The 25,955-nt window shown below is 41.7% G+C and overlaps 1 protein-coding gene across 1 annotated transcript in view; it reads right to left on the reverse strand.

The window, feature by feature from the left end:
* The window catches only part of LOC148453994 (connector enhancer of kinase suppressor of ras 2-like), a 970,642-nt gene that overhangs the window by 215,860 nt on the left and 728,827 nt on the right, over positions 1-25,955 (reverse strand). Inside the window, exon 14 of the mRNA XM_088461402.1 lies at positions 11,547-11,581. Within this exon, the coding sequence (XP_088317528.1) occupies positions 11,547-11,581 (35 nt within the window). The remainder of the gene's footprint in view (positions 1-11,546; positions 11,582-25,955) is intronic.

A 25,955-nucleotide genomic window follows, 5' to 3' on the forward strand; every position in this document is an offset into this window, starting at 1 on the left:
TCTGAGTGCTGTGCGGGCAGAGATGCTGTATACTGTAACTGATATACTGCATGGTTATCTGAGTGCTGTGCGGGCAGAGATGCTGTATACTGTTACTGATATACTGCTTGGTTATCTGAGTGCTGTGCGGGCAGAGATGCTGTATACTGTTACTGATATACTGCTTGGTTATCTGAGTGCTGTGCGGGAAGAGATGTATACTGTTACTGATATACTGTGTGGTTATCTGAGTGTTGTGTGGGCAGAGATGCTGTATACTGTTACTGATACTGTATACTGTGTGGTTATCTGAGTGCTGTGCGGGCAGAGATGCTGTATACTGTTACTGATATACTGCATAGATATCTGAGTGCTGTGCGGGCAGAGATGCTGTATACTGTTACTGATATACTGCATGGTTATCTGAGTGCTGTGCGGGCAGAGATGCTGTATACTGTTACTGATATACTGCTTGGTTATCTGAGTGCTGTGCGGGCAGAGATGCTGTATACTGTAACTGATATACTGCATGGTTATCTGATTGCTGTGCGGGCAGAGATGCTGTATACTGTAACTGATATACTGCATGGTTATCTGAGTGCTGTGCGGGCAGAGATGCTGTATACTGTTACTGATATACTGCTTGGTTATCTGAGTGCTGTGCGGGCAGAGATGCTGTATACTGTTACTGATATACTGCTTGGTTATCTGAGTGCTGTGCGGGAAGAGATGTTGTATACTGTTACTGATATACTGTGTGGTTATGTGAGTGTTGTGTGGGCAGAGATGCTGTATACTGTTGCTGATATACTATGCGGTTATCTGAATGCTGTGCGGGCAGAGAAGCTGTATACTGTTACTGATATACTGCGTGGTTATCTGAGTGCTGTGCGGGCAGAGATGCTGTATACTGTTACTGATATACTGCGTGGTTATCTGAGTGCTGTGCGGGCAGAGATGCTGTATACTGTTACTGATATACTGCGTGGTTATCTGAGTGCTGTGCGGGCAGAGATGCTGTATACTGTTACTGATATACTGTGTGGTTATCTGAGTGCTGTGCGGGCAGAGATGCTGTATACTGTTACTGATATACTGCGTGGTTATCTGAGTGCTATGCGGGCAGAGATGGTGTATACTGTTACTGATATACTGTGTGGTTATCTGAGTGCTGTGCGGGCAGAGATGCTGTATACTGTTACTGATATATTGCGTGGTTATCTGAGTGCTGTGCGGGCAGAGATGCTGTATACTGTTACTGATATACTGTGTGGTTATCTGAGTACTGTGCGGGCAGAGATGCTGTATACTGTTACTGATATACTGCGGGTTATCTGAGTGATGTGCGGGCAGAGATGCTGTATACTGTTACTGATACACTGCGTGGATATCTGAGAGCTGTGCGGGCAGAGATGCTGTATACTGTTACTAATATACTGCGTGGTTATCTGAGTGCTATGCGGGCAGAGATGCTGTATACTGTTACTGATATACTGTGTGGTTATCTGAGTGCTGTGCAGGCAGAGATGCTGTATACTGTTACTGATATATTGCGTGGATATCTGAGTGCTGTGCGGGCAGAGATGCTGTATACTGTTACTGATATACTGCATGGTTATCTGAGTGCTGTGCGGGCAGAGATGCTGTATACTGTTACTGATATACTGCTTGGTTATCTGAGTGCTGTGCGGGCAGAGATGCTGTATACTGTTACTGATATACTGCTTGGTTATCTGAGTGCTGTGCGGGCAGAGATGCTGTATACTGTTACTGATATACTGCTTGGATATCTGAGTGCTGTGCGGGAAGAGATGTTGTATACTGTTACTGATATACTGTGTGGTTATCTGAGTGTTGTGTGGGCAGAGATGCTGTATACTGTTGCTGATATACTATGCGGTTATCTGAATGCTGTGCGGGCAGAGAAGCTGTATACTGTTACTGATATACTGCGTGGTTATCTGAGTGCTGTGCGGGCAGAGATGCTGTATACTGTTACTGATATACTGCGTGGTTATCTGAGTGCTGTGCGGGCAGAGATGCTGTATACTGTTACTGATATACTGCGTGGTTATCTGAGTGCTGTGCGGGCAGAGATGCTGTATACTGTTACTGATACACTGCGTGGATATCTGAGAGCTGTGCGGGCAGAGATGCTGTATACTGTTACTAATATACTGCGTGGTTATCTGAGTGCTATGCGGGCAGAGATGCTGTATACTGTTACTGATATACTGTGTGGTTATCTGAGTGCTGTGCAGGCAGAGATGCTGTATACTGTTACTGATATATTGCGTGGTTATCTGAGTGCTGTGCGGGCAGAGATGCTGTATACTGTTACTGATATACTGTGTGGTTATCTGAGTACTGTGCGGGCAGAGATGCTGTATACTGTTACTGATATACTGCGGGTTATCTGAGTGCTGTGCGGGCAGAGATGCTGTATACTGTTACTGATACACTGCGTGGATATCTGAGAGCTGTGCGGGCAGAGATGCTGTATACTGTTACTAATATACTGCGTGGTTATCTGAGTGCTATGCGGGCAGAGATGCTGTATACTGTTACTGATATACTGTGTGGTTATCTGAGTGCTGTGCAGGCAGAGATGCTGTATACTGTTACTGATATATTGCGTGGATATCTGAGTGCTGTGCGGGCAGAGATGCTGTATACTGTTACTGATATACTGCGTGGTTATCTGACTGCTGTGCGGGCAGAGATGCTGTATACTGTTACTGATAGGAAAATATATTAGGGTGCCCACCTCTATGCAGCTAAATCGTAGCCGGCAGCTCTCCTAAGACCGAGTTAAGAAAATGTAGTAAAGGATAGCGCCACAATGCTTATCCCGGACCCAAAAGACACATCAACTTAAGATTAATGTAAAATACTATTTATTATACTACAGTATATAAATAAATAAATACCAGATGAAATGAATAGCAAAATGTCACTCCAAAATATGCGTTTCCACTGCTCCATAGTCCAATGCTTGTGCGCTTTACACCCCTCCAGTTGTGCATGACACTGACAGCTCTTACAGGGAACTGGGGCAGCCCTAGCAAGGCCAAAATATGACCCATTCTCCTGCTTATGTTGCACTATGGCGATTGCTACTTGCTGTATTTTAGGCACTTGGAGATGATGAAAAAAAACTTAATATGAAATGTGCCCTTTATGAACAGAGTGACCCGTAGACGCACGATTATAAATATAATGTCACTGTAAATGCTAAACACAGTGACGCGGATCTACCTCAAGATTTTCTGATTTTAGACGAGAGGTTTTCACATGACCCTGTAGGATAACACGATGAACAGAGATGGTTACTTTTACCATGCACCCATAGAATCTGGAGATCTCTGGGGTTAGAAGTCTGTGGTTACCTAGAAAACCAAACAGTCCGTTTCTGGAAATCTGTGCGGGGATTGTGTAAATTGCGCCCACATCGCAACAGTTTCCTAAAACCTAGAAAGTTTCCGTAGTCCGGTGTCTGTAAAATAATGGTTTCCTTACAGGATCTCTGATAAACTCTGGGATATTCCCCCAGTCCCTGAGTGTGAGGACAGCCGGCCCCCTCCCCACAGCCCGGCTTTGCTATTTCATACCGGCCCCAATTACTGCAGACTCTGCTCATCCCAGAATTTCCTCCAGAGGAAAAGACGTGACCTTTCTATTGCTGGTGCTTCTAATTGTGCATTATTATCATCGTTTGTGATTTAATGGCCGTGTTATGGAGAGCTGACACGTTAGTGACTCATACAAGATCCCCGTCTAACATACAATGTTGTTATTGCAGCTGAGAGATAAATAGCAGAATTATATTAAGTGACCAATATTAATAACACTGTCAGGAGGCTTTGAGATAAGATATACCAGCCAGACAGCTTTAGATTGCCAATTATGTGCCATTTGTTTTCTTACAGGGACCTGATCTATTTATTATCCCTTATATAGTAACCTAAATGGCCAATACAGAGGCTTATTCTGTGTGAGAAAAACATCAGAATTTCGGAGGAAAGAAGCCGGGATTAGGTGTGTTACTCACGGACGGTACCTACAGCTACATGTACAGGGAATACATATGGGATGCCAACGTTCGGCATCCCAACAGGGTTAGAACACTGACACTTTGTTGGTCAGTATCCTAACCCTCCCCCTGTCCCTTCCCTAACCCTCCCACCCCAGTGCCTGACCCTAACCTCCGCCTAGTGCCTGACCCCAACCCTCCCCCCTAGTGCCTAACCCTAACCTAGTGTCTAACACTAACCTCTCCCTCCTAGTGCCTAACCCTAACCTACTCCCCCTAGTGCCTAACCCTAACCTCCCCCCCTAGTGCCTAACCCTAACCTCCCCCCTAGTGCCTAACCCTAACCTCCCCCCTAGTGCCTGACCCTAACCCTCCCCCTCCTAGTGCCTAACCCTAACCTCCCCCCTAGTGCCTAACACTAACCTCCCTCCCTAGTGCCTGACCCTAACCCTCCTAGTGCCTAACCCTAACCTACTCCCCCTAGTGCCTAACCCTAACCTCCCCACCTAGTGCCTGACCCTAACCTCCCCCCTAGTGCCTGACCGTAACCCTCCCCCCTAGTGCCTAACCCTAACCTCCCCCCTAGTGCCTGCCCCTAACCTCCCCCCTAGTGCCTGCCCCTAACCTCCCCCCCTAGTGCCTAACCCTAACCTCACCCCTAGTGCCTAACCCTAACCCTCCCCCCTAGTGCCTAACCCTAACCTCCCCACCTAGTGCCTAAACCTAACCTCCCCCCTGGTGCCTAACCCTAACCCTCCCCCCCAGTTCCTGACCCTAACCTCCCCACCTAGTGCCTAACCCTAACCTCCCCCCCTAGTGCCTAACCCTAACCTCCCCACCTAGTGCCTAAACCTAACCTCCCCCCCTAGTGCCTAAACCTAACCTCCCCCCTAGTGCCTAACCCTAACCTCCCCCTAGTGCCTAATCCTCCTCTTGTCCCTACCCCAGCCCTACCTCCCAAGGAACTAAAACTAACCTCCCCACCTAGTGCCTAAATCTAACCTCCCCCTCCCTGCACCCTAAACCCAACCCTCCCCCTCTAGTGCCTAATCCTCCTCCTGTCCCTACCCCAGCCCTACCTCCCAAGGGCCTAAACCTAACCTCCCCACCTAGTGCCTAAACCTAACCTCCCCCTCCCTGCACCCTAAACCTAACCCTCCCCCCCTAGTGCCTAACTCTCCTCCTATCCCTACCCCAGCCCTACCTCCCAAGGGCCTTAACCTAACCTCCCCACCTAGTGCCTAAACCTAACCTCCCCCTCCCTGCACCCTAAACCTAACTTCCCCCCTTAGTGCCTAACCCTATCCCTACCGTAACCCTAACCCTCTCTCCCGGATGCCTAAACCTAACTTCTCCCCTTAGTGCCTAACCCTAACCCTGTCCCTACCGTAACCCTAACCCTCTCTCCCCGGTGCCTAAATCTAACCTCCCCACCTAGTGCCTAAACCTAACCCTCCCCCTTTTGCCTAACCCTAACCCTCCCCCTAATCCCAGTACTTACCTTCGGGATCCCAGCGGTTGGGATAGTGACTGCATCCCCATGCACAGACTAGAATTACTTTAGTGTGACAGGTTCATGTAAATGGCATTGAAGGAGAGACAATGGCACATTTATACCTCTTTTTTATCAAAATCCCAGGTCTAGCCCGGCACAATGAACACAGGTTTCTAGCCGTGTCACAGCAGCTTGAACCCTGTTTACACCGCAGGCTGGACTCGGGATATTGCCGGGGCTTACCTCTGCCGGTGCTTGGAGATTGCATCATCACCAAGAACCAGGAAATTCTGTGAACGGGACCTGGATCAGATGACCTGTGATACCCGTTTCCATTGAGCCTTACCCGGGTATTGCCTGTGCAACACCCTGCTCGAGACCCGGAAGGGAATGCCAGGTCAGCTGTGTCTGGATTTTTTCCTAGGAGGCACTTCCACTGATCTGCTACCCTGGTTAACACAGCAATAGCCCGGGTTTTAACGGCAGTGGAAAAGGGGTATTAGTGAACTACATTTTTATCTATGCAAAGACTTGTGGTTCTACTCATTATAACTTAACTCTAACGCATAATCTATATCACTGTTTACTGCTGCAATACTGGTTTCGGCAGCACTGACACTTACTAATCCAGAGCTTATTTTAGAGCCGGGTTAAAACCTCTCACCTCTGCAATGGTTTTCTCTCCATCACAACCAGTCTAACGCTTCTGGCACAATGAGCATGTGCGCCCAGCGGTAATGTATGCACATAGTAGTTCGACCCAATGAGGATGAAGCAATAGCTCCTTTCCAACTTCAAAGGTTATTGCCGGGTATAGGGTAACGTCATGAGCGATGAAAAAGTTAGTAAAGTGCGTTAAGCCCTATATGAGGATGGGGTAAGTGTCACTAAATAAGTGAACACCAGAGAAATAGCTATTCAGGACAAGTGACAGGGATAGTTAGAGTGAAGGTAATAGGTCAGTACAGGAAGCAGACTGGATCTTTAGGGTGCAGGTAAGTGGTCAGGACAGGTAGCAGGAAAGGACGTCAGGGTGCATGTAAGAGGTCAGAACAAAAGACAGACAGGCATGGTTGGTGTACATGTAAGAGATCATGACACAAGAGAGACAGGGATGGTCAGGGTACATGTAAGTGATCAGGACACAAGACAGACAAGTATGGTAGGAGTACATGTAATAGGTCAGGACAGGTAGCAGACAAGGATGGTTAGGGTGCAGGTAAGTGGTCAGGACAGGTAGCAGGAAAGGACTGTCAGGGTGCATGTAAGAGGTCAGGACAAAAGACAGAGATGGTCGATGTACATATAAGAGATCATGGCCCTCATTCAGAGCCACTCGCTATCGGCAGTACACTCGTTCCAAGCGATGTTCGCACATCTGCGCATGCGTACGGTTTTTAGTACGCATGCGCGAACCATTCAGTGCGGCCGAAAATCATTTGTACGCAATATAGCGAGTGCCTGCTATTTTGAGTGACAGAATGAGGCGTAAGTGGGTGGTAACAGGGGAAGGTGCTTGAAAACGGGGAGTGGAGATCTGATCGCAGGCGTGCTTAAAGGTCAAAACGGGCGTTTTATGGGTGTGCATAATTAATATAGCAGCGTCAATGACCACGTCACTTGTTTTTTTTTAACTCAGAACTGCTCGCAAAATAGCGGTTGAAAAAACCAACCACAAGAATAGCGAGCAGTTCATATCCTGTTCGATGTACTCGATTAATCTAATAAATAGCGGACATGACGTATGGTGCGAGCGGCCAGGGGGCGTTTTTAAGAAATAAAAGAGCGTATGTTTTGCTCGCTCGTTCAGACTTAGAGGTGTGAACAGACTGCAATGTGCGAACGGATCATTTGCATAGCCACCCCTTGTTTTTGAACGAACGAACGCAAATAGCGAACGGCTCTGAATGAGGGCCCATGACACAAGAGAGACAAGGATGTTCAGGATACATGTAAGAGATAAGAACACAAGAAAGACAAGTATGGTAGGAATACAGGTAATCGGTCAGGACAGTTAGCAGACAAGGATGGTTAGGGTGCAGGTAAGTGGTCAGGACAGGTAGCAGGAAAGGACTGTCAGGGTGCATGTAAGAGGTCAGGACACAAAACAGACAGGGATGGTCAGGGTGCATGCAAGAGGTCAGGACAAAAGACAGACAGGAATGGTCAGGGTACATGTAAGAGGTCAGGACAAAAGAAAGACAAGGCTGCTCTGGGTACAGGTAAGAGGCCTGGACATGTAGCAGACAAGGATGGTTAGGGTGCAGGTAATAGACAAGAATGGTCAGGGTACAGGTCAGAGATCAGGACAGGTAGCAGACAAGGATGGTTAGGGTGCAGGTAATAGACAAGGATGGTCAGGGTACAGGTCAGAGATCAGGACAGGTAGCAGACAAGGATGGTTAGGGTGCAGGTAATAGACAAGGATGGTCAGGGTATAGGTCAGAGATCAGGACAGGTAGCAGACAAGGATGGTTAGGGTGCAGGTAATAGACAAGGATGGTCAGGGTACAGGTCAGAGATCAGGACAGGTAGCAGATAAGGACAATCAGGATGCAGAAAAGATAACAGTTCAGGTAGCAGACAGCTAACGCGCCATTGGACCAGGGCTCTGGATATCACCAGTACTGAAAACGTGGCCGAGATGTTGTGTAAACACTGATGAAACATTTTGTTAGGGACCTTATATCCTTCCGGTGTGTTTTTGGAGTGTATATGCACACACGTGAGAAATTCGCCCTTCACTAGGCGCATGTCCTTTGTTACATACATACACGCTTGTCTATGGAAACACACTTCATACATCCTACTGGTTTCAGAGCATCCTATGACAGCTACATTGGGGTATGGCAGTAATTAAGCAGGTGCTGGGCCCACCAGTTACACCATGGAGAATGTACTCCTATCGGACAGATCGGGTAAAGCAATGGAAAAGGACTAAGAATAGAATTTGTAACATATAACAACATAAAGGGGTCTACGTACTAAGCCAGGGGTAGCCAACCCTGATCCGGGAAAGCTACCAACAGTGCATGTTTTCCAGGTTTCCTCACAGAATCACAAGTGAAATAATTAGCTCCACCTGTGGATCTTTTCAAATGTGTCAGTGAGTAATGACTACACCTGTGCTCCTGCTGGGTGACCTGGAAAATGTGTCAGTGAGTAATGAGCACACCTGTGCACCTGCTGGGTGACCTGGGAAATGTGTCAGTGTGTAATGATTACACCTGTGCACCTGCTGGGTGACCTGGGAAATGTGTCAGTGAGTAATGATTACACCTGTGCACCTGCTGGGTGACTTGGGAAATGTGTCAGTGAGTAATAACTACACCTGTGCACCTGCTGGGTGACCTGGGAAATGTGTAGGTGAGAAATAACTACACCTGTGCACCTGCTGGGTGACCTGGGAAATCTGTCAGTGAGTAATGAGTACACCTGTGCACCTGCTGGGTGACCTGGGAAATGTGTAGGTGAGAAATAACTACACCTGTGCACCTGCTGGGTGACCTGGGAAATGTGTAGGTGATAAATAACTACACCTGTGCACCTGCTGGGTGACTTGGGAAATGTGTCAGTGAGAAATAACTACACCTGTGCACCTGCTGGGTGACCTGGGAAATGTGTAGGTGATAAATAACTACACCTGTGCACCTGCTGGGTGACCTGGGAAATCTGTCAGTGAGTAATGATTACACCTGTGCACCTGCTGGGTGACCTGGGAAATCTGTCAGTGAGTAATGATTACACCTGTGCACCTGCTGGGTGACCTGGGAAATCTGTCAGTGAGTAATGATTACACCTGTGCACCTGCTGGGTGACCTGGGAAATGTGTCAGTGAGTAATGATTACACCTGTGCACCTGCTGGGTGACCTGGGAAATGTGTTAATGAGAAATGATTACACCTGTGCACCTGCTGGGTGACCTGGGAAATGTGTCAGTGAGTAATGATTACACCTGTGCACCTGCTGGGGGACCTGGGAAATGTGTCAGTGAGTAATGATTACACCTGTGCACCTGCTGGGTGACCTGGGAAATGTGTTAATGAGAAATGATTACACCTGTGCACCTGCTGGGTGACCTGGGAAATGTGTCAGTGAGTAATGATTACACCTGTGCACCTGCTGGGTGACCTGGGAAATGTGTCAGTGAGTAATGATTTCACCTGTGCACCTGCTGGGTGACCTGGGAAATGTGTCAGTGAGTAATGATTACACCTGTGCACCTGCTGGGTGACCTGGGAAATGTGTCAGTGAGTAATGATTACACCTGTGCACCTGCTGGTTGACCTGGTAAATGTGTCAGTGAGTAATGATTACACCTGTGAACCTGCTGGGTGACCTGGAAAACATGACCTGTTGGCAGCTCTGGAGGGCTGAGGTTGGCTACCCCTATACTAAGCCTTAGAGAGAGATGAAGTGTACGAAGATAAAGGCCCTCATTCAAAGGCAGTCATAAGCGGCCGCTCGGTCGTACGCATCCTATGTTTCCAAACCACGCATGCATATGGTTAGTTGTGCGCATGTGCGTACGAGGCCTTGCGATCCAAAATGCTGTAGAGCGTACGGATTACGAGCAGGAAGTGGCTTCCGGGAGTTGATTGACATGAAAGGCCGTTTGTGGGTGTTGACAGGGGTGGTGGTCTAAAAACGCAAGCGTGCCTCAGCGTTTTGAGGGCGTTTTAGGGTCGTACATAAATTACCTGCTACGACTGACATAGAAGGCCGGAAGTAGTAAAACGTCACTCTGTGAGCAGGTTCGAGGCCTGGCTGATCGTACAGCTTGAGGTTGGGTACATGCTCTCGCAAGCCCCAGAGTACAATCGATACTATCGAATGTGACTGATGTTAGGATTGATGTTTCTTTTCTGAGCCATACAATGCAATCAGCTAATAATCGATTGTTGAAACTAATAACACTGCTAATTGGCTTGTAATTTATTCAGTTGCGTTTGCATTAGAGAATAATAAGAATAAATATATTTATAAATAAAAGCTGGTAACAAGCTGATGGAAAGAGCATGGAAACATGACATGTGGGCATCAACACAACACAAGCGGCTGCAACCATCAGAAGAAAATTAACATACAGCGACTGACTCCATCGCTAGCTGCTATCACTCGCTTTGTCAATGGCGCATACAGTAAAGCCAGGCCCGCGCTATCTACGCTGCATGGGAGAAGTTATCACCAGTATCATGTGATCTCTAGCGCAGACTCTCCACGCCATCGTATGCCAGACCCAGCCATTGCTTTCAATGAACAATATCGTTAGTGGTGACGTTTTCTACTCATGTTTTCATTGGAGAATAATAATAATTAATAATACATCTATCATTCTCCTTTTTACATGATACTAAAACTGGCCACACACATAGCGATATTTTACCCGATCTGGCTGATTCCGACACATTGGAATGACAGATCGTGTAAAATATGGCCAAATCCTGAGTCCCCACTCACGATCACGATGCGCGTCCCCGCTGGTTGCACATCGCATCGTCAGATCTGCCGTGCGTAGGGCAGATCTGACAATCTAGGACACGATGCACTGTGACAGTCTGTATGCAGGAGAGATCGTATGAAGATTGGACACCAAATCGTGTGCAGAGCTGCCGGGGAGAGTTTCAGGGGAAATCGTACACGTGGGCAGATCGCGTGCAGATCGCCATGAGTGCGGCCAGCTTTAATAATATAACTACAGAGTTACACAGACAATTCAGTGCATCATTTGTAACTTACATCACATTTATCATCTTATATTTCATTACCGCAACTTCTGTGAAATTTCCCAGCACGTTATCAGACTCATCGATGCACCATTTATACATAGAATAAATATATTGCTTTCTTCAAGAAAATGCTACAATTTAGCTGTAATAAAACATTAATGACACCATTGTACTCTATACTGTCATTCTGATGCTCTAACACAACCCGACATGCCCTAAATAGGTCCTTAGAGAGATCGGGCTCTAGACCGTAATGAAATAACCGATATATTGAGAGAGCTTCTGAGACAATATAATATAGATAAATTACCTTTCAGAGTCTCCCCCGATGGTGTCACCCGCTCTCTGTGAGGAAGAGAATGAAATAACATTTAGCATGTGATGGGTGGGGGGGGAGAAGAGGAGGAAGGGAAAAAAGAACATGGTAAATAAGATGTGACAGAGAGACAGTGTTTGCAGAAGTCAGGGGGAAGTGACAGCGAAACCAGAATCTATGTAACTGACATCCAACCACTCGCCGATCACTGCAATGTGACTTTCTACAGTCAGTCTGTCTATCAGTATAATATTATATATATATATATATATATATATATATATATATATATATATATATATTGTATAATGTGTTGCATAGGGAGTAAGTGATTCCATCAGTGTTCAGCATTAGGACTGGTGAGAAGGATTGATGCATAATGTACAGTATATTGCAATTAGCCAACAGGGAGTGGACAGGTGACAGGAAGTGGATAGGTGACAGGAAGTGGATAGGTAACAGGAAGTAGACAGGTAACAGGAAGTGGACAGGTAACAGGAATGGACAGGTAACAGGAAGTGGACAGGTAACAGGAAGTGGACAGGTGACAGGAAGTGGACAGGTGACAGGAAGGGACAGGTAACAGGAAGTAGACAGGTAACAGGAATGAAAAGGTAACAGGAATAGACAGGTGACAGGGATGTGGACAGGTAACAGGAATGGACAGGTAACAGGAATGGAAAGGTGACAGGAAGTGGACAGGTGACAGGAAGTGGACAGGTAACAGGAATGAACAGGTAACAGGAAGTGGACAGATAACAGGAAGTAGACAGGTGACAGGAAGTAGACAGGTGACAGGGATGTGGACAGGTAACAGGAATGGACAGGTAACAGGAATGGACAGGTAACAGGAAGTGGACAGGTAACAGGAAGTGGACAGATAACAGGAAGTGGACAGGTGACAGGAAGTGGACAGGTGACAGGAAGTGGACAGGTGACAGGAATGGAAAGGTGAAAGGAAGTAGACAGGTAACAGGAATGGAAAGGTGATAGGAAATAGACAGGTAACAGGAAGTGGACTGGTGACAGGAATGGAAAGGTGACAGGAAGTAGACAGGTAACAGGAAGTGGACTGGTAACAGCAGGTAGGTAGCCTCAGGACCTTCGCTATATATCTCTACATGTGACATTAGAGTGAATCATGTTATGAAGGCCTGTTATATACAGTCTTAAAGGGAGATGTATCAATCAGTGTAAACAGTGAACAAGTGGAGACGCTACATAGCAACCAATCAGCTTCTCTATAGCATTTATCAAGTACATTCTATATATTGGTAGGTAGAAGCTGATTGATTATTACAGGTAAATTCTATACTACTCTATACTACACTATTCTACTTTATACTACTCTATGCTACTCTATCCTACTCTATTCTACTTTATACTACTCTATACTACACTATTCTACTCTATCTACACTATACTACTCTATGCTACTCTATCTACACTTTTCTACTCTATACTACATTATACTACTCAATGCTACTCTATACTACACTATTCTACTCTATACTACATTATACTACTCTACACTATACTACTCTATGCTGCACTATACTACTCTACTCTATATTATACTACTCAATGCTACTCTATACAACACTAAACTACTCTGTGCTACATTATACTACAATACTCTATACTACACTATGCTACATTATACTACACTGTGACTACTCTATACTACATAATACTATACTACACTACTCTATGCTACTTTATACTACACTACTCTATACTACACTATGCTACATTATACTACACTGTGACTACTCTATACTGCATAATACTATACTACACTACTCTATGCTACTTTATACTACACTACTCTATACTACTCTATACTATACTCTATACTACAGTAAACTACTCCATGCTACTCTATACTACTCTACGCTACACTATACTACTCTGTGCTACATTATACTACAATACTCTATACTACACTATGCTACATTATACTACACTGTGACTACTCTATACTACACTATACTATTCTATAGTACTCTACTCTATGCTACTTTATACTACACTACTCTATACTACAGTAAACTACTCCATGCTACACTATACTATACTACTCTATGCTACATTATACTACTCTATACTACACTACTGTATGCTACTCTATACTACACTATGCTACTCTATACTACACTATGCTACATTATACTACTCTATACTACACTACTCTATGCTACTCTATACTAGTACATTAAACTACTTTATACTACAGTAAATTACACTACACTAATCTATACTACACTATACTACTGTATACTACTCCATGCTACACTATATTACTCTATACTACACTACGCTATACTGCTCTATACTACACTATACTACTCTATACTCTTTGCGTTGCTTGATACATCTCCCCCTTAATTTATGGAAATGCTGAGAAAGATCGATTTAGATTTATCCAACATTGGCTACATTTGGGCAGATGTTGCCACCACACAGATGGGAATTGAGCAAAATTATTATTATTATTATTCCTGTGCATTGTGTAATGGGGGCTTTAGCAGCACAAACCCTCTCAGACACACAAGCAATGGAATTATTATTATTATTATTATTATTATTATTATTATTATTATTATTATTCCTGTGCGTTATGTAATGGGGGCTTTAGCAGCACAAACTCTCTCAGACACACAGGCAATGGAATTATTATTATTATTATTATTATTATTATTATTATTATTCCTGTGCATTGTGTAATGGGGGCTTTAGCAGCACAAACCCTCTCAGACACACAGGAAATGGAATTATTATTATTATTATTATTATTATTATTATTATTATTATTATTCCTGTGCGTTATGTAATGGGGGCTTTAGCAGCACAAACTCTCTCAGACACACAGGCAATGGAATTATTATTATTATTATTATTATTATTATTATTATTATTCCTGTGCATTGTGTAATGGGGGCTTTAGCAGCACAAACCCTCTCAGACACACAGGCAATGGAATTATTATTATTATTATTATTATTATTCCTGTGCATTGTGTAATGAGGGCTTTAGCAGCGCAAACCCTCTCAGACTCACAGACAATGGAATTATTATTATTCCTGTGCGTTGTGTAATGGGGGCTTTAGCAGCACAAAACCTCTCAGATGCACAGACAAAGGAATTATTATAATTATTATTATTATTATTCCTGTGTGTTGTGTAATGGGGGCTTTAGCAACACAAACCCTATCAGATGCACAGGCAATGGAATCATTATTATTATTATTATTATTATTATTATTATTCCTGTGCGTTGTGTAATGGGGGCATTAGCAGCATAAACCCTCTCAGACTCACAGACAATGGAATTATTATTATTCCTGTGCATTGTGTAATGGGGGCTTTAGCAGCACAAAACCTCTCAGATGCACAGACAATGGAATTATTATTATAATAATTATTATTATTATTCCTGTGTGTTGTGTAATGGGGGCTTTAGCAGCACAAACCCTCTCAGATGCACAGGCAATGGAATCATTATTATTAATATTATTATTATTATTATTATTATTATTATTATTCCTGTGCGTTGTGTAATGGGGGCATTAGCAGCATAAACCCTCTCAGACTCACAGACAATGGAATTATTATTATTCCTGTGCGTTGTGTAATGGGGGCTTTAGCAGCACAAAACCTCTCAGATGCACAGACAATGGAATTATTATTATAATTATTATTATTATTATTCCTGTGCGTTGTGTAATGGGGGCATTAGCAGCATAAACCCTCTGAGACCACAGGCAATGGAATTATTATTATTATTATTCCTGTGCATTGTGTAATGGGGGCTTTAGCAGCACAAACCCTCTCAGATGCACAGGCAATGGAATTATTATTATTATTATTCCTGTGCATTGTGTAAAGGGGGTTTTAGTAGCACAAACCCTCTCAGACGCAAAGGCAATGGAATTATTATTATTATTATTATTCCTGTGCGTTATGTAATGGGGGCTTTAGCAGCACAAACCCTCTCAGATGCACAGGCAATAGAATTATTATTATTATTTTTATTATTATTATTATTATTCCTGTGCATTGTGTAATGGGGGCTTTAGCAGCACAAACCCTCTGAGATGCACAGGCAATGGAATTAGTATTATTATTATTATTGTTATTATTATTCTTGTGCGTTGTTTAATGGGGCTTAAGCAGCACAAACCCTCTCAGACGCACAGGCAATGGAATTATTATTATTATTCCTGTGCGTTGTGTAATGGGGGCTTTAGAAGCACAAACCCTATGAGACTCAGAGGCAATTATATTATTATTATTATTATTATTATTATTCCTGTGCATTGTGTAATGGGGGCTTAAACAGCACAAACCCTCTCAGGCACACAGCAATGGAATTATTATTATTCCTGTGCGTTGTGTAATGAGGCCTTTAGCAGCACAAACCCTCTGAGATGTACAGGCAATGGAATTATTATTATTATTATTATTCATGTGCGTTGTGTAATGGGGGCTTTAGCAGCACAAACCCTCTGAGACACACAGGCAATGGAATTATTATTATTATTATTCATGTGTGTTGTGTAATGGGGGCTGTAGCAGCACAAACCCTCTCAGACGCACAGACAATGGAATTATTATTATTATTATTCCTGTGAGTTGTGTAATGGGGGCTTTAGCAGCACAAACCCTCTCAGACGCACAGGCAATGGAATTATTATTATTATTATTATTCCTGTGCGTTGTGTAATGGGGTCATTAGCGGCACAAACTCTCTCAGACGCACAGGCAATGAAATTATTATTATAATTCCTCTGCGTTGTGTAATGGGGGTTTTAGTGGCACAAACCCTCTCAGATGCAAAGCAATGGAATTCTTATTATTATTATTATTATTCCTGTGCGTTGTGTAATGGGGGGATTATCAGCACAAACCCTCTGAGATACACAGGCAATGGAATTATTATTATAATTATTCCTGTGCGTTGTGTAATGGGGGCATTAGTGGCACAAACCGTCTCAGACACACAGGCAATGGAATTATTATTATTATTATTATTATTATTCCTGTGCGTTGTGTAATGGGAGCTTTAGCAGCACAAACCCTCTCAGACACACAGGCAATGGAATTATTATTAATATTATTATTATTCCTGTGCATTGTGTAATGGGGGCTTTAGCAGCACAAACCCTCTGAGATGCACAGGCAATGGAATTAGTATTATTATTATTATTATTGTTATTATTATTCTTGTGCGTTGTTTAATGGGGCTTTAGCAGCACAAACCCTCTCAGACGCACAGGCAATGGAATTATTATTATTATTCCTGTGCGTTGTGTAATGGGGGCTTTAGAAGCACAAACCCTATGAGACGCACAGGCAATTATATTATTATTATTATTATTATTCCTGTGCGTTGTGTAATGGGGGCATTAGCAGCACAAACCCTCTGAGATACACAGGCAATGGAATTATTATTATTATTCCTGTGCATTGTGTAATGGGGGCATTAGTGGCACAAACCCTCTCAGACGCATAGGCAATGAAATTATTATTATAATTCCTCTGCATTGTGTAATGGGGGTTTTAGTGGCACAAACCCTCTCAGACACACAGGCAATGGAATTATTATTATTATTATTATTATTATTCCTGTGCGTTGTGTAATGGGGCATTAGCAGCATAAACCCTCTGAGACCACAGGCAATGGAATTATTATTATTATTCCTGTGCGTTATGTAATGGGGGCTTTAGCAGCACAAACCCTCTCAGATGCACAGGCAATGGAATTATTATTATTCCTGTGCGTTGTGTAAAGGGGGTTTTAGTAGCACAAACCCTCTCAGACGCAAAGGCAATGGAATTATTATTATTATTATTATTATTATTATTATTCCTGTGCATTGTGTAATGGGGGCTTTAGCAGCACAAACCCTCTGAGATGCACAGGCAATGGAATTAGTATTATTATTATTATTGTTATTATTATTCTTGTGCGTTGTTTAATGGGGCTTTAGCAGCACAAACCCTCTCAGATGCACAGGCAATGGAATTATTATTATTATTCCTGTGCGTTGTGTAATGGGGGCTTTTGAAGCACATACCCTATGAGATGCACAGGCAATTATATTATTATTATTATTCCTGTGCGTTATGTAATGGGGGCATTAGCAGCACAAACCCTCTCAGATGCACAGGCAATGGAATTATTATTATTATTATTATTCCTGTGCGTTGGGTAGTGGGGGCTTAAGCAGCACAAACCCTCTCAGACGCAAAGGCAATGGAATTATTATTATTATTATTATTATTCCTGTGCGTTATGTAATGGGGGCTTTAGCAGCACAAACCCTCTCAGATGCACAGGCAATAGAATTATTATTATTATTTTTATTATTATTATTATTATTCCTGTGCATTGTGTAATGGGGGCTTTAGCAGCACAAACCCTCTGAGATGCACAGGCAATGGAATTAGTATTATTATTATTATTATTGTTATTATTATTCTTGTGCGTTGTTTAATGGGGCTTAAGCAGCACAAACCCTCTCAGACGCACAGGCAATGGAATTATTATTATTATTCCTGTGCGTTGTGTAATGGGGGCTTTAGAAGCACAAACCCTATGAGACTCAGAGGCAATTATATTATTATTATTATTATTATTATTCCTGTGCATTGTGTAATGGGGGCTTAAACAGCACAAACCCTCTCAGGCACACAGCAATGGAATTATTATTATTCCTGTGCGTTGTGTAATGAGGCCTTTAGCAGCACAAACCCTCTGAGATGTACAGGCAATGGAATTATTATTATTATTATTATTCATGTGCGTTGTGTAATGGGGGCTTTAGCAGCACAAACCCTCTGAGACACACAGGCAATGGAATTATTATTATTATTATTCATGTGTGTTGTGTAATGGGGGCTGTAGCAGCACAAACCCTCTCAGACGCACAGACAATGGAATTATTATTATTATTATTCCTGTGAGTTGTGTAATGGGGGCTTTAGCAGCACAAACCCTCTCAGACGCACAGGCAATGGAATTATTATTATTATTATTATTCCTGTGCGTTGTGTAATGGGGTCATTAGCGGCACAAACTCTCTCAGACGCACAGGCAATGAAATTATTATTATAATTCCTCTGCGTTGTGTAATGGGGGTTTTAGTGGCACAAACCCTCTCAGATGCAAAGCAATGGAATTCTTATTATTATTATTATTATTCCTGTGCGTTGTGTAATGGGGGGATTATCAGCACAAACCCTCTGAGATACACAGGCAATGGAATTATTATTATAATTATTCCTGTGCGTTGTGTAATGGGGGCATTAGTGGCACAAACCGTCTCAGACACACAGGCAATGGAATTATTATTATTATTATTATTCCTGTGCGTTGTGTAATGGGAGCTTTAGCAGCACAAACCCTCTCAGACACACAGGCAATGGAATTATTATTAATATTATTATTATTCCTGTGCATTGTGTAATGGGGGCTTTAGCAGCACAAACCCTCTGAGATGCACAGGCAATGGAATTAGTATTATTATTATTATTATTGTTATTATTATTCTTGTGCGTTGTTTAATGGGGCTTTAGCAGCACAAACCCTCTCAGACGCACAGGCAATGGAATTATTATTATTATTCCTGTGCGTTGTGTAATGGGGGCTTTAGAAGCACAAACCCTATGAGACGCACAGGCAATTATATTATTATTATTATTATTATTATTCCTGTGCGTTGTGTAATGGGGGCATTAGCAGCACAAACCCTCTGAGATACACAGGCAATGGAATTATTATTATTATTCCTGTGCATTGTGTAATGGGGGCATTAGTGGCACAAACCCTCTCAGACGCATAGGCAATGAAATTATTATTATAATTCCTCTGCATTGTGTAATGGGGGTTTTAGTGGCACAAACCCTCTCAGACACACAGGCAATGGAATTATTATTATTATTATTATTATTATTATTATTCCTGTGCGTTGTGTAATGGGGCATTAGCAGCATAAACCCTCTGAGACCACAGGCAATGGAATTATTATTATTATTCCTGTGCGTTATGTAATGGGGGCTTTAGCAGCACAAACCCTCTCAGATGCACAGGCAATGGAATTATTATTATTCCTGTGCGTTGTGTAAAGGGGGTTTTAGTAGCACAAACCCTCTCAGACGCAAAGGCAATGGAATTATTATTATTATTATTATTATTATTATTATTCCTGTGCATTGTGTAATGGGGGCTTTAGCAGCACAAACCCTCTGAGATGCACAGGCAATGGAATTAGTATTATTATTATTATTGTTATTATTATTCTTGTGCGTTGTTTAATGGGGCTTTAGCAGCACAAACCCTCTCAGATGCACAGGCAATGGAATTATTATTATTCCTGTGCGTTGTGTAATGGGGGCTTTTGAAGCACATACCCTATGAGATGCACAGGCAATTATATTATTATTATTATTCCTGTGCGTTATGTAATGGGGGCATTAGCAGCACAAACCCTCTCAGATGCACAGGCAATGGAATTATTATTATTATTATTATTATTCCTGTGCGTTGGGTAGTGGGGGCTTAAGCAGCACAAACCCTCTCAGACGCAAAGGCAATGGAATTATTATTATTATTATTATTATTATTCCTGTGCGTTATGTAATGGGGGCTTTAGCAGCACAAACCCTCTCAGATGCACAGGCAATAGAATTATTATTATTATTATTTTTATTATGATTATTATTATTCCTGTGCATTGTGTAATGGGGGCTTTAGCAGCACAAACCCTCTGAGATGCACAGGCAATGGAATTAGTATTATTATTATTATTATTGTTATTATTATTCTTGTGCGTTGTTTAATGGGGCTTAAGCAGCACAAACCCTCTCAGACGCACAGGCAATGGAATTATTATTATTATTCCTGTGCGTTGTGTAATGGGGGCTTTAGAAGCACAAACCCTATGAGACTCAGAGGCAATTATATTATTATTATTATTATTATTATTATTATTATTCCTGTGCATTGTGTAATGGGGGCTTAAACAGCACAAACCCTCTCAGGCACACAGCAATGGAATTATTATTATTCCTGTGCATTGTGTAATGAGGCCTTTAGCAGCACAAACCCTCTGAGATGTACAGGCAATGGAATTATTATTATTATTATTATTCATGTGCGTTGTGTAATGGGGGCTTTAGCAGCACAAACCCTCTGAGACACACAGGCAATGGAATTATTATTATTATTATTCATGTGTGTTGTGTAATGGGGGCTGTAGCAGCACAAACCCTCTCAGACGCACAGACAATGGAATTATTATTATTATTATTCCTGTGAGTTGTGTAATGGGGGCTTTAGCAGCACAAACCCTCTCAGACGCACAGGCAATGGAATTATTATTATTATTATTATTCCTATGCGTTGTGTAATGGGGTCATTAGCGGCACAAACTCTCTCAGACGCACAGGCAATGAAATTATTATTATAATTCCTCTGCGTTGTGTAATGGGGGTTTTAGTGGCACAAACCCTCTCAGATGCAAAGCAATGGAATTCTTATTATTATTATTATTATTATTCCTGTGCGTTGTGTAATGGGGGGATTATCAGCACAAACCCTCTGAGATACACAGGCAATGGAATTATTATTATAATTATTCCTGTGCGTTGTGTAATGGGGGCATTAGTGGCACAAACCGTCTCAGACACACAGGCAATGGAATTATTATTATTATTATTATTCCTGTGCGTTGTGTAATGGGAGCTTTAGCAGCACAAACCCTCTCAGACACACAGGCAATGGAATTATTATTAATATTATTATTATTCCTGTGCATTGTGTAATGGGGGCTTTAGCAGCACAAACCCTCTGAGATGCACAGGCAATGGAATTAGTATTATTATTATTATTATTGTTATTATTATTCTTGTGCGTTGTTTAATGGGGCTTTAGCAGCACAAACCCTCTCAGACCCACAGGCAATGGAATTATTATTATTATTCCTGTGCGTTGTGTAATGGGGGCTTTAGAAGCACAAACCCTATGAGACGCACAGGCAATTATATTATTATTATTATTATTATTATTATTATTATTATTCCTGTGCGTTGTGTAATGGGGGCATTAGCAGCACAAACCCTCTGAGATACACAGGCAATGGAATTATTATTATTATTCCTGTGCATTGTGTAATGGGGGCATTAGTGGCACAAACCCTCTCAGACGCATAGGCAATGAAATTATTATTATAATTCCTCTGCATTGTGTAATGGGGGTTTTAGTGGCACAAACCCTCTCAGACACACAGGCAATGGAATTATTATTATTATTATTATTATTATTATTATTATTATTATTCCTGTGCGTTGTGTAATGGGGCATTAGCAGCATAAACCCTCTGAGACCACAGGCAATGGAATTATTATTATTATTCCTGTGCGTTATGTAATGGGGGCTTTAGCAGCACAAACCCTCTCAGATGCACAGGCAATGGAATTATTATTATTCCTGTGCGTTGTGTAATGGGGGTTTTAGTAGCACAAACCCTCTCAGACGCAAAGGCAATGGAATTATTATTATTATTATTATTATTCCTGTGCATTGTGTAATGGGGGCTTTAGCAGCACAAACCCTCTGAGATGCACAGGCAATGGAATTAGTATTATTATTATTATTGTTATTATTATTCTTGTGCGTTGTTTAATGGGGCTTTAGCAGCACAAACCCTCTCAGATGCACAGGCAATGGAATTATTATTATTATTCCTGTGCGTTGTGTAATGGGGGCTTTTGAAGCACATACCCTATGAGATGCACAGGCAATTATATTATTATTATTATTCCTGTGCGTTGTGTAATGGGGGCTTAAGCAGCACAAACCCTCTCAGGCACATAGGCAATGGAATTATTATTATTATTCCTGTGCATTGTGTAATGAGGCCTTTAGCAGCACAAACCCTCTGAGACACACAGGCAATGGAATTATTATTATTATTATTATTATTATTATTATTCCAGTGCATTGTATAATGGGGGCTTTAGCAGAACAAACACTCTGAGATGTACAGGCAATGGAATTATTATTATTATTTTTCATGTGCGTTGTGTAATGGGGGCTTTAGCAGCACAAACCCTCTGAGACACACAGGCAATGGAATTATTATTATTATTCCTGGGTGTTATGTAATGGGGGCATTAGCAGCACAAACCCTCTCAGATGCACAGGCAATGGAATTATTATTATTATTATTATTATTATTCCTGTGCGTTGGGTAGTGGGGGCTTTAGCAGCACAAACCCTCTCAGATGCACAGGCAATGGAATCATTATTATTAATATTATTATTATTATTATTATTATTATTATTATTATTATTATTCCTGTGCGTTGTGTAATGGGGGCATTAGCAGCATAAACCCTCTCAGACTCACAGACAATGGAATTATTATTATTCCTGTGCGTTGTGTAATGGGGGCTTTAGCAGCACAAAACCTCTCAGATGCACAGACAATGGAATTATTATTATAATTATTATTATTATTATTCCTGTGTGTTGTGTAATGGGGGCTTTAGCAGCACAAACCCTCTCAGATGCAGAGGCAATGGAATCATTATTATTAATATTATTATTATTATTATTATTATTCCTGTGCGTTGTGTAATGGGGGCATTAGCAGCATAAACCCTCTGAGACCACAGGCAATGGAATTATTATTATTATTATTCCTGTGCATTGTGTAATGGGGCCTTTAGCAGCACAAACCCTCTCAGATGCACAGGCAATGGAATTATTATTATTATTATTATTATTATTCCTGTGCATTGTGTAAAGGGGGTTTTAGCAGCACAAACCCTCTCAGATGCACAGGCAATAGAATTATTATTATTATTATTATTATTATTATTCCTGTGCATTGTGTAATGGGGGCTTTAGCAGCACAAACCCTGTGAGATGCACAGGCAATGGAATTATTATTATTATTATTATTGTTATTATTATTCTTGTGCGTTGTTTAATGGGGCTTAAGCAGCACAAACCCTCTCAGACGCACAGGCAATGGAATTATTATTATTATTCCTGTGCGTTGTGTAATGGGGGCTTTAGAAGCACAAACCCTATGAGACTCAGAGGCAATTATATTATTATTATTATTATTATTATTATTATTATTCCTGTGCGTTGTGTAATGGGGGCTTAAACAGCACAAACCCTCTCAGGCACACAGCAATGGAATTATTATTATTATTCCTGTGCATTGTGTAATGAGGCCTTTAGCAGCACAAACCCTCTGAGATGTACAGGCAATGGAATTATTATTATTATTATTATTCATGTGCGTTGTGTAATGGGCGCTTTAGCAGCACAAACCCTCTGAGACACACAGGCAATGGAATTATTATTATTATTATTCATGTGCGTTGTGTAATGGGGGCTGTAGCAGCACAAACCCTCTCAGACGCACAGACAAAGGAATTATTATTATTATTATTCCTGTGCGTTGTGTAATGGGGTCATTAGCGGCACAAACTCTCTCAGATGCACAGGCAATGAAATTATTATTACAATTCCTCTGCTTTGTGTAATGGGGGTTTTAGTGGCACAAACCCTCTCAGATGCAAAGCAATGGAATTATTATTATTATTATTATTATTATTCCTGTGCGTTGTGTAATGGGGGATTATCAGCACAAACCCTCTGCGATACACAGGCAATGGAATTATTATTATAATTATTCCTGTGCGTTGTGTAATGGGGGCATTAGCGCCACAAACCCTCTCAGACACACAGGCAATGGAATTATTATTATTATTATTATTATTCCTGTGCGTTGTGTAATGGGAGCTTTAGCAGCACAAACCCTCTCAGACACACAGGCAATGGAATTATTATTATTATTGTTATTATTATTCTTGTGCGTTGTTTAATGGGGCTTTAGCAGCACAAACCCTCTCAGACGCACAGGCAATGGAATTATTATTATTATTCCTGTGCATTGTGTAATGGGGGCTTTAGAAGCACAAACCCTATGAGACGCACAGGCAATTATATTATTATTATTATTATTATTCCTGTGCGTTTTGTAATGGGGGCATTAGCAGCACAAACCCTCTGAGATACACAGGCAATGGAATTATTATTATTATTCCTGTGCATTGTGTAATGGGGGAATTAGCGGCACAAACCCTCTCAGATGCATAGGCAATGAAATTATTATTATAATTCCTCTGCATTGTGTAATGGGGGTTTTAGTGGCACAAACCCTCTCAGACACACAGGCAATGGAATTATTATTATTATTATTATTATTATTATTATTCCTGTGCGTTGTGTAATGGGGCATTAGCAGCATAAACCCTCTGAGACCACAGGCAATGGAATTATTATTATTATTCCTGTGCGTTATGTAATGGGGGCTTTAGCAGCACAAACCCTCTCAGATGCACAGGCAATGGAATTATTATTATTATTATTCCTGTGCGTTGTGTAAAGGGGGTTTTAGTAGCACAAACCCTCTCAGACGCAAAGGCAATGGAATTATTATTATTATTATTATTATTATTATTATTATTATTCCTGTGCATTGTGTAATGGGGGCTTTAGCAGCACAAACCCTCTGAGATGCACAGGCAATGGAATTAGTATTATTATTATTATTGTTATTATTATTCTTGTGCGTTGTTTAATGGGGCTTTAGCAGCACAAACCCTTTCAGATGCACAGGCAATGGAATTATTATTATTATTCCTGTGCGTTGTGTAATGGGGGCTTTTGAAGCACATACCCTATGAGACGCACAGGCAATTATATTATTATTATTATTCCTGTGCGTTGTGTAATGGGGGCTTAAGCAGCACAAACCCTCTCAGGCACACAGGCAATGGAATTATTATTATTATTCCTGTGCATTGTGTAATGAGGCCTTTAGCAGCACAAACCCTCTGAGACACACAGGCAATGGAATTATTATTATTATTATTATTATTATTATTATTATTATTATTATTCCAGTGCATTGTCTAATGGGGGCTTTAGCAGAACAAACACTCTGAGATGTACAGGCAATGGAATGATTATTATTATTATTCATGTGCGTTGTGTAATGGGGCCTTTAGCAGCACAAACCCTCTGAGACACACAGGCAATGGAGTTATTATTATTATTCCTGTGCATTATGTAATGGGGGCATTAGCAGCACAAACCCTCTCAGATGCACAGGCAATGGAATTATTATTATTATTATTATTATTATTATTATTATTATTCCTGTGCGTTGGGTAATGGGGGCTTTAGCAGCACAAACCCTCTCAGACACACAGGCAATGGAATTATTATTATTATTATTATTATTATTATTATTCCTGTGCATTGTGTAATGGGGGCTTTAGCAGCACAAACCCTCTCAGATGCACAGGCAATGG

The sequence above is a fragment of the Taudactylus pleione genome, unplaced genomic scaffold (genome assembly GCF_031769625.1).
Source record: "Taudactylus pleione unplaced genomic scaffold, aTauple2 ptg001043l, whole genome shotgun sequence".
Taxonomy (NCBI): Eukaryota; Metazoa; Chordata; class Amphibia; order Anura; family Myobatrachidae; genus Taudactylus; species Taudactylus pleione.